Source organism: Pieris brassicae, chromosome 9, assembly GCF_905147105.1.
Source record: "Pieris brassicae chromosome 9, ilPieBrab1.1, whole genome shotgun sequence".
NCBI classification, from domain to species: domain Eukaryota; kingdom Metazoa; phylum Arthropoda; class Insecta; order Lepidoptera; family Pieridae; genus Pieris; species Pieris brassicae.
The window spans coordinates 5,931,157-5,948,679 of NC_059673.1; the positions used below are offsets into that span (position 1 = coordinate 5,931,157).

General features: G+C 32.8%; 1 protein-coding gene across 2 annotated transcripts in view; it reads left to right on the plus strand.

Annotated features, from left to right (window-relative positions):
• Positions 1 to 17,523, plus strand: part of LOC123714002 (cadherin-related tumor suppressor) — an 85,366-nt gene that overhangs the window by 55,572 nt on the left and 12,271 nt on the right. For both annotated transcript variants that reach the window (XM_045667983.1, XM_045667984.1), the window contains exons 2-3: positions 14,275 to 14,583; positions 15,083 to 15,316. In XM_045667983.1, the coding sequence (XP_045523939.1) occupies positions 14,275 to 14,583; positions 15,083 to 15,316 (543 nt within the window). The remainder of the gene's footprint in view (positions 1 to 14,274; positions 14,584 to 15,082; positions 15,317 to 17,523) is intronic.

Sequence of the window (17,523 nt, forward strand, 5' to 3'; positions counted from 1 at the left end):
TGATAAACAAAGTTACGGCAAGTTGGAAGATTGTTGTAAAATATATTGATATTTCATAAATGTAATTAAGTTGTAAGAGCGAGATAGCATATTCACTGGACCATTAAAAGTAGCAGTAAGTAGTAACTCTAAGATTACAAAGAAAGGAAACATCTGACTTTAGGGAAACTAAGGTTAAATGTACCTAATATGATACGTCAATATTAAAAAATATCAAATACGTATAGCACAGATAACATTTTTTAAAGTTGTCAACAGGAATGAATGGCCTTAACAAAGATGGCACATCGCAAAGTAAAGATCCATAAAAAGTGAAACGTCGTAAAATACAGAAATAATGTAAAACGGTCCGGTATTTATAGCTAACACATTACATTTCTTATATACCAACATGTGAAAATGAGAACTTAAGGTCAGCCTTCTCACATTACTTGTAAATTGTCTTCAACTGTGTAACTAAGCTTATCTCGTAGATAAATACAAGTTTAAATTAAGTCTTCAAATAACAAGTTGCGATGGTATTTTTACATTTTCACAAGATGTGTATTGGATATGTTTTCAAGTAATCTTCTTAATGTTTATTACTATACGGCGCATATTTTATATCCTCGTGTATTTTACACTGGTAAAGCAATCCAATCATTTATATCTGTGTGAAATATCCTATAATATTAACAGATAAGATACTCAATACGCCTTCTGAGTGTGTAAGAGGATAAAACTGAGTTTTTTGTTCTTTGTTGTATGTTTTATTTCTTGAATAATCTGTGGAATTTTGATAAAGATAAAATGTTATTTAAATATATTAAAATATTTGACTATGTAAATGATCTAATAATAATTTAATTAGCTAGTAAAGGTTTTGTATGGTACAATAATAATAATTCTTTATTTGCGTCACATAACACTAAGATATATAAAATTTAATAAAGGATGTAAATAGGCGGTCTTACTGCTAAAAGCAGTTTCTTCCGGATAGTTCAAACATATATAATTTGAACTACACTAAACTGTTCAATATAAAAATACATAAAGGTAAGAATAACAAAGATTTATTGGTACAATGTTGTTTGTTGATTCTTAAAAGTAAATTGCATTGATTGATGCAGACATTGTTTTTAATCGTATGAAAATGTCGAAAGAAATGTCGCTGCCTGTTATAGCAAACATGATACTGATTCGAAATAGTATTGTTTCGCATAGTAACGAAACTGTGACCACCAGGCGCAGATGAAATGTATAAGGACCAATATTGACGGCGTATTAATTAAACATACTTCTACTTCTAAAATAAATAAATCAATGGCGCTACAACCTTTTTAGGTTTGGACCTCAGATTTCTGTATCTGTTTCATGATCATTTGTAAATCTAATAGGCAAGTAGGTGATCAGCCTTCTGTGCCTAAGGCAAGCCGGTTTCCTTCATCGTTCGAGCCAATGTTAAATGCGCACATAGAAAGAAAGTCCATCGGCGTACAGTCGAGTTGATCGAACCTACGACCTCAGAGATAAGAGTCGCACGCTGAAGCCACTAGGCCAACACTGCTCTAATAGGTACTTTTATCTCATAATTATTTTTCTCAATCTTATTTTATTAAGTAATGATATATTCCGCTACATGAAGTAAGTGAAGTTCCTGTGTCTAATTTCCGGAAAAGATTTTTTGATTAATACTGGAGTAACAGTGTTTTTGGTATTTCTATTCCCTAATGAGTATTGCTTATAAGTAAGTAAAATAAAATCTCGTTTAAAGGCTTAATTGTTCACGATTTTATAGTAGGAAAGTCATGAAACGTCAATGTATCGTAACAATTTTACTTCAAATAAATAGTTTCAATGTTTATTTATTTTGTGATAATATTTAATGTTCATATTGTTTCTATTGTATTCTTGGTATTTTTTCTTTACAGACATCTAGTATAGTTTTTGGATCCTAAAATGCCGGTTTCCTTACGAGTTACGATATATTCCTTCACCATGCGAACATTAATATAAAATTCGAACGTCTAGTGCGTTCTCAAGAAATTTACGTATACTTAATTTTTTAGATTATTCATTAAAACCCAATGAAGCAAGTATCAAATCGAATTTAATTTACATTCTTGATTATCCAGCGCAGGCGAAACTCATTAATATTAGGTAAATCTTGACAGGTTGTAATGGACAACCGCGAGAGGGAAAAAAATTATCGGTCAACAATGCAAGCCCATTAGTTTTTAAAAGGTTTTATTAAATCAAGTTTTATCTAAGTCATTTGTCTCTTTGAGTAATTACAGTACCTATTTACGTATTTAAAGACGTATAATTTTTAAATTAAAATTATACTACGGTAGCAACTTTAATCAAGCGGGTGAAATTGGATTTCTCAACGTTTGAATTGTTAATAATGAGGAAAAGTCTTTCTGTAATTTACGATTTTTTTAATCATCATTGAAGCAGTGAGGTCGCTCCGTGAAGCCTGTGAAGTGCCCAGGAGACTTCTGTGCTTCTGGAAGGAGTTAGGCTGACTAAATTAGCCAGTACTATACACACAACGGTCCACCAACCTATATTATCACATTTAGATTTATGAATCAAAATACGTCTTAGCTGAAAAGATAAACTTCTGTCATTCTCTTTCCTGCACCATTTTCTGCCATTTACTGTAGTGCCAAGCTGTCAAGTGCCTTTTCACTGCGCGATACACCTAAATAAAAGAGATATATATGTTATTATAATTTACTGTTTATTTTACACTATTTGTAACTATAAATCCAGTACAAATGCTTTCTATAAATATGTGTTTAAGTTTGCAGCGAAAACTTAAACTGGGAAAACAAAAAAACCCGTAACCAACCCACAATTTACGTCAATGAAAATATTTTCAAATTAACACTTACTGCTCAACACCGTTTTATAATTTTCGCGTAAATTAAAGACAATATGTCCAGCAGATTAAACGAAGCATTGTATTTATAAGTAGAATACTTTTTAATAGAATGATATATGTAGAAGAAAAGATGAAACGATAGTGCCTTTTGTTGATTGTGTTTTGTTCGAACTAGAGATTGTGGACCAATCGCAATCAATTGAAATACGCCATCATATTCTTTATGGTTTTAAATTCTTACCCGTCTCGTTTGCTATGATCCCGAAATGACAAGGTATTTAAAAAAAATGTAATAGTTAAATTTTAACGAATAAGCGTTTAATTGTAAGGTTATGTTAATACGGTTAACAAGATTAACCCGAGGTTATTGAGCTGGTGATACTACGGTTTCATTAAAATTCTCTTAGAATATTATCAGCACACAATGGAAGCAAGATTCTTGTCTTCCTGTGGCAAACCGTGCCATTGAAAATACACATATACATTTATTTAATATATACATTTTAATTACATTAATTTAATTACAAAAATTAATAACGATATCTACATATGTCTATTTTAATTAAAAGTAACTCTATACAGTGAATTGCTAGATTCGTTACTAAGCGATCACTAGGCTCCCCAAGTCAATTTTTTTAGTGACCAATTATGGAGGTGGTCTATGTTTTTTGTCTCTTAATGCATAGTAAAAACAATAAGGTTTTTTTTTATATTTATAGGTTAGTAATGTTCTATAAAATTGCTGAGCAATAATGGCCTAGTCCTTTGACGATACGTCTCAACCAGTTCAGGCCATGCTTTCGAATCATGTCTGTGCGCGAATTTATACGGTGAGAAAACAACGTGCCTTAGACAGAAAAACCGACGACCTATGCAAATCACAGGCTGATCACATACTAGAAAAAATAAATGATTACGAAATCTGATACCAAGTCTTAAAGGTCGTAGAACCACTGTTTTTTTAAGTTCTATAAATCTTGTTTTAGTTTTACATAACATTTTCAATTGTCTCTGGAATATTCTGAGAGTTATTTTGATTCAACAACACTATATTTACCACGATGAATTCGCGTTCATAATCGCGTGATTCTGATATTATGCATTACCAATACAACCACAATTGAAATCTTTATTACCCTATTTGAATAGTCTGAACTTAATTCCTTGGATCGTATTACCTGAGGGCTAAGCCGGTTCATTAAGGATCGTTCAATCATCTTTTAAAGGAAGGCAAAAGAATTTGCTAATGCTTTTTTATTTTTGTCTGGTACAATTTCGTGTGCGATGCGATTAATTGAATGTGTATAACATGCGTGCATCGGTAGCTATATCACGACAAACATCTAAACTTACGAGGCTTTAAAGTTCTTAACCATATTACCTACTCGGAGTTCATTAAATGTTCTTATTCTAGATTAATAATCTATAAGGTCAGTGTCGGCTACAAAAGCTTTTATATTAAAAACGAAACTTTTTAATTACTTACTGTACCTAATTTAGTTACTAACTAACTTAGGTATTTTAAAATATAACAATCTTATATATAAACAAATAAAACATATAATCCACAGGAACATATGGTCACAAATATAATACATTAATGTTTAACTAACTATCTTGGAATGGGAGAAACTATTGCTCCATTGAAATGGCGTTGATGAGGTACAACCCAAGGCACAATGTTAGAGAATCTATAGAATGAAAATTAAATAAGAAGAAATAACAGAAAAATTAAACTTAAATGGCGCTAAGGAAATATATTAAATAATACACAGCTGTACTCGTAATTATGACACTAACTCACATAGAGTAATTATATATATACAATTCAATAGTATTTTTTCCTAAAGGAACCATATTGTCATGTATGATTCCTAAATCAGTTTATAAAGGCGCATGCCGCTAAACAGCATAACTACAATTATATATCGCTGTATAATATAAAGAAAACATTGAATTGTATAATATATGAAATATTTAAAATATATTTTGTAAATATTTTGCATAAAATACATACAATTTGCATTTTTTTTATGGAATTGGAAATCATGTAGTTGAAATCAAATTGGAATCTATAAGTTAAAACTAATGTAATAAATTTAAAAAATTCTTAAGCCTGAGAAAATACCAATTGAGACTGCCCGTTTTGATAAATATGCAGTTTCCGTCTTAGGAGTTATTTAACCTCGTCGTGAGTAATTACAACCAATCAGCATTTAGATTAAGTCTATTTACGCATGACAAAATATTTACAACCTGGTATTTGGAACCTAATCATTTTATAGACGCATTGCGTGGGCTATGACACCAATATTTGACACTAAATACCATTTAAATGTAGTCATTGCTTTGGGAGATGAATATTATTGACATTTCTATTAATGCTTTAATTGTTATACTTATTAATAATCTTATCCTTAAATTATTCAGTCTAATATTTATTATTTCTTATACTGATCGAAACACATATTTATATTAACATAAATTTGGTTGAGGGTGGTCCATAATATTTTAACTCGGCCTATCATCACATTTTTGTTTCACTTGCTTCTTTGTTTCGCTAGGGTTATGCTAGATGTATTTTTATTTCGTCAATTATATTCATTATTAGTTACGTCCTGAAGTGCTTATTATTATCTATTTTAAAATAAAATTATTAGAAGTATATTCCACCTTTAAGTATATTATACCTTTCTTATTATATCCATATGACTGACAATTGTGTGCCTTTCATGTTAAAAATATACGGAAACTAGATAAGTACTCAGGGCTTATTATTTTAACGGCCACTGCACTATTCTTTGTCGTATACCGTTAAACGTACTTTAATTAAAGCAGTGCAAATAGTTTGACATGATTTAAACGCATTTTTTTTTAAACTAGCGACCCACTGAACTTCGTTTCGCCTTTTTTCTTTATATCCGTTAAGGTTTTATATAAATCCAATATTCTTAGGGACTCTATTTGTTGAACAGCCTTAGCAACAAATTTATATAGAGTTATTCACCGGCACATCTTGACATGGTATAAAAGAGAAATTAATAAAGTCATAAAGTCGTCGCAATAATGCTTCATCAATAAACAGAGTGATTCAACGTGTAGGTTTATGTTTATAATAATCTCTATAAGATGAAAAGTAACTTCCCTCTTATGCGAGCCCGTATACTAAGTCATACTTTTACAACCAATTCATATCATAATGAATTATTTGCCCAGTTTAGATGTCTATGTTTAAAATTAGTTTTACGCGCAAAATCTCGCGGGCAATACAATCGAATGTATATTTCCATTGCCTAATATTATTGATCAAAACCAAATCACGTAACAAGCCAACATCAATATCCACTCAACAAAACTAGAAAATGCTTTTATAGGAAATGATAAAGCATAAGCTTTTGTGTTCAATTCGAGTCATGAATCAGTATAGCAACAATGGTCTCACTCAACATGGAAAAAAGTCGTGACCGTAGTCAAGATGCAAGGCGTAAAATATAGTGCTGACTGATCTTAATTATCGTACGATCTGATGACCCCTCGTCGTCTAAATCTTTACAATTTGGCTGCAACGTATTTTTGTATCTAGTCAATTTTTTAATAGAAGTGCATTGGTGCAAGATGCTTCACCGAAGCTGTGTTACCTCGGGAATCAAGTTTTTTTTTATAGAACAGTGGTAAACTGGGCAAGAGGTTTACACGCCTATACGGTCGCTAAACTCCAAAAAAGTACATTGTTTCTTTCTATTTTTTGTCATAGTTTCTTGAAGTATGGCGAATGGAAAAAATATATGTTGGACTTGAGTAGTTTATGTATCCATTTTGAAAGATCGATACACGATTTAAATAACTTTGCTCGATAGAAAAAAATCCAAACATACCCAATTTTTGACACTTTGAATTCATTTTATGACGAAAATGTATATCGAACATGATTTTGAAATTTACGCGATATATTTTATCGCAAGCCAAGTAATGCATTTGAGAAAAAAAAAATGATAATTTTACATTATTTTGTTTTACTTGTGAAAGTGATCATATCCCATCACGCAGTGAGAAGGCTTGCAAGTGCAAAATTAATATACAACAGACGCGGTATTGTTTATTTATTAAAAGGCGCACCAACAAGGCCACACCACAAAAAACAAGATAGAAGAAGTTAAACATTTTGCGAGCAATATGTGTCCTCGACGATAGGTGTGAACTTTATAAAGATATTTATGGAATATCAAGTGTAAAAAACCGGTTGAATGAATATAATTGATAATTACTTAAAACAAAAATTAGCCAAGCCATATTATATACGATTATATTAATATAATATATAAATTAATTGCTATAAACATAGGTTAGATAATAACTTGTCTCCCAGGGACCTGTTGTCGTGATAATTAACAGGAGCCGGTTAAATCTGAGTCATATGTACCTACTGTGTAGTAATACACATAATTAATTAGAATAATTTTAAACAAATTAAATAGGGTACAGGCTATTTTTTAGTGTTAAGTGTAAGATTGAGTGAGCAGGGAAATAGGAAAATTAAACACAAAGTTAACACAAGCCATATTTACTATGTCTAGATCAACCTGCGATTTGTGATTGTACTGTTTTGGCAGTACATTGTAATTCTTTTGTTATCGTCTCCATTGTTTCCCCTCAATGACTTGACTTTCCGAACCAATCATCCTCGATAAATAGTTATGATTATCGCTGTCATAAAATAATATTTTATAGATAAAGCTAATCAGGATGTTGGCTTCATAAGAAACTTTATATGGCACTGAGAAATTTTCTCATTAAAACCTGCGATTAAATTAAACCTTATGGATCGGCCGTTTGAGAAGGTAAGTACGGGTACGAAATAATGACAAGCTAATCGTTGTTTTATTTTAGACTTCAAAGACAAATAATCGACAAGTAAAAACAAAACTAAGATGCTCTCGTTTGGTTTAAGTTCGTTAATCGTTCGCTGCTTTGTGCTCGCCGCTGCGCCCGCGCTGATCGCGATCCCAGAGCGACATTGAAAAATTCTGAACTCGTGATATTCGTTCGTGTACTTCATTTATTTTCTGGAAGACCGTGAATATTGTTTGAGTTTGAATTATCTGACAGTTCCACCCGTTTCCTAACGGACATTATGAAAACAAACTGCTGCTATTAGTCTTCAAGTTTGCGTTGGAAGTAACAATAAAACATTTAGGAATTCTTTTAATATATATATATATACTTACCCACAATTACAATAGAAGGAGACTACGAGAACCTTTTTGGCCGGGCTTTTAATTAGTGACCAGGAAAGAAATTGGCCAGCGTCTTTCGACTCGCATAAGTAGTTTTTTGTGTTTTCCTATTAATGAATAATGCGTGAACTTCATACAGAACTCTGTCAGAAACATGTCAAAACCTTTATTTTAGTGTATTGTCCAAGTGAAATCGCGCCTCTGGAACAAACAAAATTCTTATATATAAAAGACGGTTTCATCTTGACATCACGAATACAAATACGTCGAACGAACGAACGAAAGCGAATTTTCCATATATTGAGCATTTTTAAGATGTTTCAGATAGGACATAAGCTATTATAAAATTACATTATCAATCTGGCAATAATAAGGCAATAATGCCCTCGGGAAGAGAATTTAGGAGAAATACAGGATGTTTGCGTGTCTGCCCTGCAGCACGATACTTGCATGCCCACTAATGCATATCATTACCTGCAAAACCATATCGCACAAGAGGACAATTTAAGGACTATACAATTAAGTTAAACGTTTCGGATTTTATCTTATATATAGATATTTATATTAGAAAATGCGTTTGGAATTCCTATGAACTTGTTTTGTTTGTTGTTCCTATGAACAAATCTATATTTGACTGTTACTACTGGGCTCCGAGGCGAACGATGCATATTTTAATGAAGGGCTACAAAGTCAACATTGAACTATTTTCCACAATGTTCGTCAGGCCAGCCAATCCCCATATGAAATATGTTTTATTTATTTGATATCAAACCCAGCTTTAGACTAAAGGCATGTTAATAGCAGTTTTATTCAGGCAATACAATGGAGAATATTTAAAAATATCATAAGTGTTGAAGTGCGTATTTTGTATGTCTCGTAGCAACATTTCGGTAGAGACAGGTTCAAAATTATCGATACTTGCGCTTACGGCGATGCAAATTGCGTCGCCTCTTATCGATGCACTTTATCCTGGGTACTTTTGTGCATATTTTACATATATTTCCAACAGATAGCCAACGTGGGCGGACTCAACTCGCACGCTTAATACAAATTACGGAGTAGAATCACGTAGAAGCGTCTCTGGTTATATGGGTTTTAGATGACATCTTTTCATATTGTTTCATAAAATTGGCTACGGTAGACGCTTTGATCGGCAGACCCAATTGCTTGTTTGACCCTCAATTATATATAGAAACAAAGAAATAACTCCTGATGTTATTTCTTTTAAACAATCGTAACAAGAAACAACTAATTGTGTTATTTAAAAAATAAGTTTTTAAAGTTATTCATTAAGAACAAGAGTACAAATCTTATAATTGTATAGGTAGTCTAAAGAGTATTGAAACATTACACCATTAACAGTTGTGCAAAATCGCCTCTTTTATCTTATAGACACAATAGTAAAGTAATAATAAAGATATTTTTATTTATTTATTAAAACTTTGTTACATTACAATATAAAAAAAAAATAACATAATTAAATCAAAAGGAGGGCAATTGGCGGCTTATCGCTTTCGAGCCATTTCTTCCAGGCAACCACTGTGAGTAAAAAAAATGTATTAAATTACATAAGATAGGCAAGAAGTGCAAAATATATGTTATACATAGTTTTTAAGACAAAACTAAAGAGGAGCAAAGAAAACCAACTAAACTAAAAAGATGATACATTAAAAATAAAAAGTAAAAGGACACATAAAACACGATAACTTAAGATAAGTCTCACGTCAGTTAGTAGTTAGTAAGAAAGTTAGGTTTTGTTAGTTTTGTTTTGTTTATCATAAAAACTATAATATTTCGGTTGATATTGGTCGGAATTTAATGTACAAATAAGATTATGTATCTGTTAATATTGTAATCTCTGACAAGTAACATAATTGCGCGAACCTGGGGGTATAGCGGTGATCGCGTTGCACGGTCACGAAGCGATCTAAACATAGTCTAACATGCTCTAACTTTGTTCTAAGTATTCTAACATAAACGATGCCACCATATCTGTTCTTCAGGCGATAAATCGAGACCCAGTTAAAAAATGACAGGATGCTAAATGGCTTTTCGTGTACAGTTTTGTTTTAAAGTGTTACACAGACTAAATATATAAATGCAATACCATACTATAAGGGCCAGTTATTTTTTAGTTTTGTATTCATTGTATGAGTACATTTGCTTTATTTATAAAATGGCCAAATAGAAATGTCATAAAGGCTTCAAAAAAAATCCTTTCTAATGAATACCAACCTTAATACGTTTCTCAAAGAGCAAGCAAACTGAAATTGTCTCATATATCTCGACATTAAATAATAAATATTTAGACACGTTCAAAAGATTTCAGAAGTAATAAAGCAAAATATCATAATTGAACTCTGAATTAATTCTATTTTAACTATTCATAAAACTGAAAAATTCTAACTAACAAAACGTATAGAAAGACTTATCTTCAAATAAATTTCAACCTATCCTAGATTGGTTGTCTCTGCTTTGTATAATTAAAATACTTAACAATACATACAAGCGCATGTATGAAATAATTCTAATCAGAATTATCATTTCTGTTTCTATTAGTACTTGGAATAAATATTTTAAAAGACATACATGAGTAATAGTTTATCTTTTGTAAAACACAATAAAAAGACATAACTGAGTAATAAAACCCATTAATTATAAATTTAGATAGGATTAAAATGACCTGTACAAAAATGATAAATTGCACGGCGGCGACGTCCACCAATCTGGCCATAGCTTCATTGGGCTGAACATTGTGATGACGCTGAATGAAATTAGGTGTAATAAAATGGAGTAACGCAATAAAAGGACCCAAATTTTCGAAGCAAATGAGTAGAATGATTGATGTCGGTGAACATAACCTTAGTATCTCAAAATTGGAAGGTCATTTTTCAGAAACTGACGCTTTCTCGTTTGGGACATTAAAGATTGAATTTTTAAATTTCCATTGTAATCAATAGCTTAATGGCGCACACAGAGCCAAAGATTCTGATTTTGGTTTCCGTTAAAGTTATAATTCTGGTTTGAAGGTACACCATTTTACTTCTCATCTTAAGTCCCTGAGATCTTTTGTTGTCTTTCTATTATAGCTAGCAGTCCAACACAGAATCATCGTCAGGATTGCTTGAGTTGAACATTTCCTATTTTCTTATGGAATTCAATCTTAGGCATTCGACATCCTCCCCGCTCTTAAAACTTGATTTAATATTAAGGCTTAAGAGTATGCATGTTACTTACTATACACCAACCAGCATAGAATATATTTGAATAAATCGTAATAATTTAAGCTGTTAATTTATTGCGAAAATAAATCAAACAAATTAAACGAACGATATTAATTATAAAGTGTCGATGTTTCATAAACTGAACAAAAAATCATGTAAAACGATTGTCATAATCAAAACGTGCTGAGTGGGAAGACATTTTTTGTGAAGCTGATTATTGGTATCCATTTATCTAAAATTTAAAAAATCGGTTAATATTTCAAACTGTCATACAACACGCATTATATATTCGTCGAGTACTGTGTTCTTACTTAATAATTGTGTTGCATTCTTGCGATAAAAATATCTGTATTACAACAAATCATAACAGGTCTAGATTTAATGGATAACTATCATAAGAAACCTCGCTCTTTATTATGAACCTATAATATTTAAATATAATCAATATGAATGCGATGTTTTCTGTGTCTGATTTACTAATCATTATTCAAAAGTAGACTAAAACATATTGGTTTGATATTTCGTATTAATCTAGTAGCGCAGAACGATCAATTATCGAAACTTGATTAATTGTTTCAAGAACATTGTGTCATTTCTCTTCCCTTAATCGATGACTTTAAACATAACCTCTAGGGGGTCCCAATCCACAAGAAACATTTAACATGACGTTGGGAAATATAATTAGGCAAGTATACTTTGTAAGAATGTTATGTTCTATTTTCAAAAAATTTCGAATGTTTGATACCATAAAAGTTTCAATTCGAAAGCTAACCAATAAAAAGAGAACAATAAATTTTATTATCACAATTCAATTTATTTACTTGAAAGATGGGAACACTCAATCCGCGTTAATTGCTGCTTCTCTGTACGTAAATTGCGTAGGTGTCGACGGCTGTGACTATGCTAGCCAACGATGGTACTCTAGTACACAAAGAAAAGATTGAGTCATCATAACAAATGCGCAGCTTCCAAGAGAAATCTTTACAATCTTATATCTGACGGGTCCGATCATTGTGCTCCAAATTCTTCATGCTTCACCGTACAGATGACGAAACTAAGCTCGTTCAGTTACATTTTCCTTGCCTTTGTTGATTTGTCGAGTTTTGTTCGATTGCCTTTTTATAAACGTCCAACGGCTGCATTTGTAAAGCACGAGTCTAACTTAATAAATCTTATCTAAAACATCTCATCAAACGAGTGTACCTTTTTAAAGGTCAATGACCTATTTTCAAAGCTTAGTTTGCCAGATATTAGTTTAATAAATAGTTATACCGGATCTATATATTTTTTTTAGGTCTGCCCTCAGATTTCTGTATCTGTTTCATGATCATTTGTCAATCTAATAGGTGACCAGCGCTGTATTTAACATACGACGACTTTTGGGTCTAAGGCAAGCCGGTTTTCACAGTTCTAGCGAACTATAAATGCGTACATAGTAAGTCCATTGGTGGACAGCCGGGGATCGAACCTACGACCTCAGGGAAGGGAATCGCACGCTGAAGCCACCAGGCCTTGCTCTCAGTGTGCACGTTTGTACAAGCCAATGATTGAATTGACTTGCCCTACCGTAGAAATGGGGAGAAATTAGCTGTGCCAAAAATTTATCTGGAACTGTATACGAAATACAAGGTGTATTGTACTGTTATTACTGTATCGCAAACAAGCTTAACAATAATTTACCAATAGAATTAAAAGTTCTTTCGACTAGAGTTTTTAAAAATCTACTTAAAACATAACTTTTGGAAAAAAAATTTTTTGCATGAAACATTATAATTAATTTTAATTTGGTAACGTATAACGTATTTAAGAATTGACTAATTGATAAGACTCATAATATGTAATGTAAAATTCCTAAAGACAATTTTCTCGCCATTGTGTGTGGAAGAATATGCGAACTTTCCGTTAAACCACCATTATTTTTGAACCATATTCTTTCAATAAATAATAATTATTATTAAGATAAACCAAAAAACTAAGCAATAATAATAATCTTATGGCGCCGCAACCGTATGAGTCTTGGCATCAAATTTCATCCGTTTCTTAGTTTATTTTTATTTCATAGACAAGTTGGTTCATTAGCCTTCAGTCACATGCCATTTTTGCGCACTTCGCTCTTAGAAGAAATGTCCGTTGGTGCACAGCCGGGGTCGAACTTACGACCTCAAGGACATCGCTGAAGCCATTACACCAACCACAACACTCTCTATCACTTCGGCGGATCTCGGTTTTAAATTTATCAATGCCTAAAAGCATTATTAAAATAAGTTTTAACAGTTTATTGTATTCAAAATAAAAGTTATCTGAAAAATCGAAATGCATCTTTTGTCATTCTGACGGACGGTAAAGTTACAGATTTGTCGAGGCTGCCGCTCGCAGGCTGCATTTTTAGAATTATTAATTTGCTCCGTGTTCTTATAGTGTGTTAAACTGGACGATTTTCTGCCAACATTATAAATAAAACATCACTCATCGTGGTACGAGATTGTTTTGTTAAATAAATAATTTGACGGGGACGGTATAATGGAATCAATAGGTTTGCATTGTGTACGGCGGGGATTCATAACAGTCCGGTGTGCAAATACAACATTACAAAAATATACGTTATAATTATATATAAAACATTGTATTGAATAGGCCAAAACTACTGATCCTTCAATAAAAGAGTGTACCAATTCTTAAAAGGCCGGCAACGGACTTACGAGCCTTTTGGCAATGTGAGTGTCAATGAGGGTACCATTTAACATAAGGTGAGCCTCCTATCCGTTTGCCCCCTGTTGTATAAAAAAAAATTCGCAACTATCTACATACATTAGTTAAATCAGTTTCTACACCTACACATAACTGTTAATTTTAATTAACAGAGAATTTTAGTTAACAGATATAAACTGTTTTAATAACCTCTTATTTATAGTTTTACTAACTGAAATTTAATTCAAACTTTTTCCAGGTGGAGGTTGTCATCTTGGATAGAAATGACAGTCCCCCGGAGTTCAAAAACATACCAGCAGCATACACCGCGTCCGAGGATCTCACACCTGGCCAGATTATTGCAAGGATTACGGCAGAGGACCCTGACACAATAGGAACAATTACATACAGCATTCAGTCAGATGATACAACGCCATTTTTGTTGGATAGACTGACCGGTGATCTTAGCCTGAAGGAGCCCTTGGATAGAGAAACGACGTCAGAATATGAAGTAGTCATTCGGGCTGATGATGGAATGCAGTTTACAGATGTGACAGTCGTTATACAGGTTTGTAAAATGCTCGGTTATTAAGTAACTAAGATATTTTAATGTGCATGTTTATGTCAACGCAGAGATTTGGGATTGTAGGGAAACGAATAAGTATTCGGTTAAAAACAGAGGAGTTAATATTGATCTTCAAGGCTGGAAAATGATTTTATGCATCGCACATTAAAGCTGAACCTACGTAAATTATATTTTTTTATCATTATTATTAATGATATGAATTGTCCAAGTCTTTTTAAAGGCTTTCGTTTTGTTAAGTAAGCGTAATAAGGGCTTGCTTTGCTTTATGTAAATTTATATGAAAATGATACCTTTATCGTATTATAACTTAGATCTTTCAAATTTTAATGACTCTTAAGTGATATGTACAAACAAAAGTGCTGCAGTCCTCTTTTCTAAATAACTTCACTATAATACGCCCTATTATTGACTGCTATTATGAACAACTTATCCGAGCTCTTACTAAATGTTATCTCATAATAATACTTGTGAATGTTTCTAGGTGACGGACACAAACGATAATCCACCTGTGTTCAAAGAGAGCGCGTACTCCTTCGACATAGCAGAAAACGCAGCGCGAGGCTCTGTAGTTGGCACTGTGGCGGCCATCGACCCCGACGCCGGCCTCAACGCCCAGTTGACATACACCGTGATCTCTGACTGGGCTAATGATATCTTCTCGCTCAACCCGCAGACCGGTGTCTTTACATTGACAGCTAGGCTTGATTATGAAGAGGTAGGTTCACTATACAATGTAAAAAAACCTATACTCAAATGTGAATTGAGATGTACGTACATTTTTGAAAGAGAAAGCACTAGTTTGGTACTATTTTGAGCAAATGTTTCAAAAAAATTCAGTCGTTTAAATAAACGAAAATAATAATTTTACTACATGTGCGTAATCGTAAACAGTACAGATCTATTTTTTCCTGATGTAGCACAAGAGAAGAAAGTACTGCTTTAATACTGCGCACAATTTTCAAATAATGACACTGGATACATTTTGCATTATCTACATAACGCGTTTTAAGTGATAAATAATGACCATTAAACCTGTTGGCTGTGTTAAAACTTAATGTGCGTAATATATTAAAGAAACGTAAAAATTATCGCGTAAATTCAATTTACACATTTTAATAATAAAACCTTTCAATTATCTAGAAATTAATCCAAGATTTTAAACACGATCAAAAAAGCGGAACGAGGTGCGTAGTTGCGCCGTAAAATAACATAAAAACATGCTTAAAGGTTAAGTGATTAAAATCAGGCAGATAAACGTTCCCAAGAGTAAATAATAGCCAATTACTGTCTTTCTTTCGACGAACTTCGTTTGTGCGGTAATGAGTTTTTATTGAGTTCGTAGATATAAGACCACTAAGCCCCGTTGGGGCACGGGGTCTGTTTTAATGATTTTTAAATCGCCAAAAAATCAATCCTGAGATACTATAAAAAGGGAAACATTGTATTGAATAGGCCAAAACTACTGATCCTTCAAGAAAAGAGTGTACCAATTCTTAAAAGGCCGGCAACGCACTTATGAGCCTTTTGGCAATATGAGTGTGAATGAGCGGAGGTATCACTTAACAACAGCCAAGCCTCCGGCCCGAATGTCTCCTATAACAAAAAATCTCTGTGAAAAGTTCGATAGTGTAACGAAAATAAACCCCTATATTGACTTGTCAGAATTTCTCTACTGAGCAAAGTGATGAACTATAGTTTAATAGAGGACTTCAGTATCTGGAAAAAGTCTGAGATACTTTTTAAATAAAATAAAAATCTGGACCTCCGATGCCATGAACGCTAATAGTATAATTTTAGATTGTCACAATTTTCCGTTAAATGAAACACACGCGCGAGTACGTTCGCTTAGAAACGAAACAAATATTAATCTATATAAAATCACTAATCGCTGGAATAATGCGTATAAACCAATTCAGCTTAGGAGACATTTAATTCGAACCAAGCCATAAAAACTAATCCCTCGTCCCGCTTAGTTATTTAACTGATGACGAGATACGTCTCGGACTTTCAAAAACCATCTATATACATATTGCGCTTGATACAATTATCTTAACATAGATCTATGTTAGGACATTGACCGCTTAAAGCTACTCGCTGTTTCAGAGTATGTACTATTAGAATAACTACTAAATAGAAGCGTATTTTCTAACAACGTGATTTTTCTCTAGAGAAATAAATATTGTAGTAATTGTAAAATAATATGGCTCGTTTATTATAGGATGTTATCGTAATATTTTTAAGCGGAAAATGTTCTTTTAATATTATACGAAATCACTTTTTAAGTTCCGAATAGTTAAGAGTTTTGTAGGGGTAACCCAAAGGCCCTGAGTTCGATTTCCGGTTCGGACAGATAACTGACATGCTTTACAATGGCCTCGCTGAAATGGCAGTACCAATTGATGAGTAATGGGGTTTTAAATAATAAGTAGTTACATAAAATCGAGTAAAAGCAAATCGTAGTTAAACATTAAATATGCGAAGGACAGTGAACAAGGACTCATCAGACTTTGCTAATTAGTAAAAACAATCTCCTGTGTACATTCGTTTTCTCGACCGCCCGCCAATTCCCCGTACTAGAGAGCTGCTAATTTCCTCCCGGTACAGTTTTTTCGCGTCGGGCATCATATTCGGCATTTGCCAACTCGATCCGCCATCGAAATTAAGGCCCGAACAATGTCTGACAAAGCGACCGTCTGCAAAACATTCGAGAGCCGGATTCCGGGAGCGATGCCTGTTTTTTAAATGCCAACGCGCTCACGATCCACGAATGAAAGAGCTTGTCATAGCTGGGAAGTTTTGGTGACCTATTATGAGCGGTTTTCATTCCAGTCTCGCTTATATTGTTACTTTGTAATCCAAAAGGATCATATGAGATAATACTGAATTAAATGATTTATGCTAAAATTATATTTTTGGTACTTG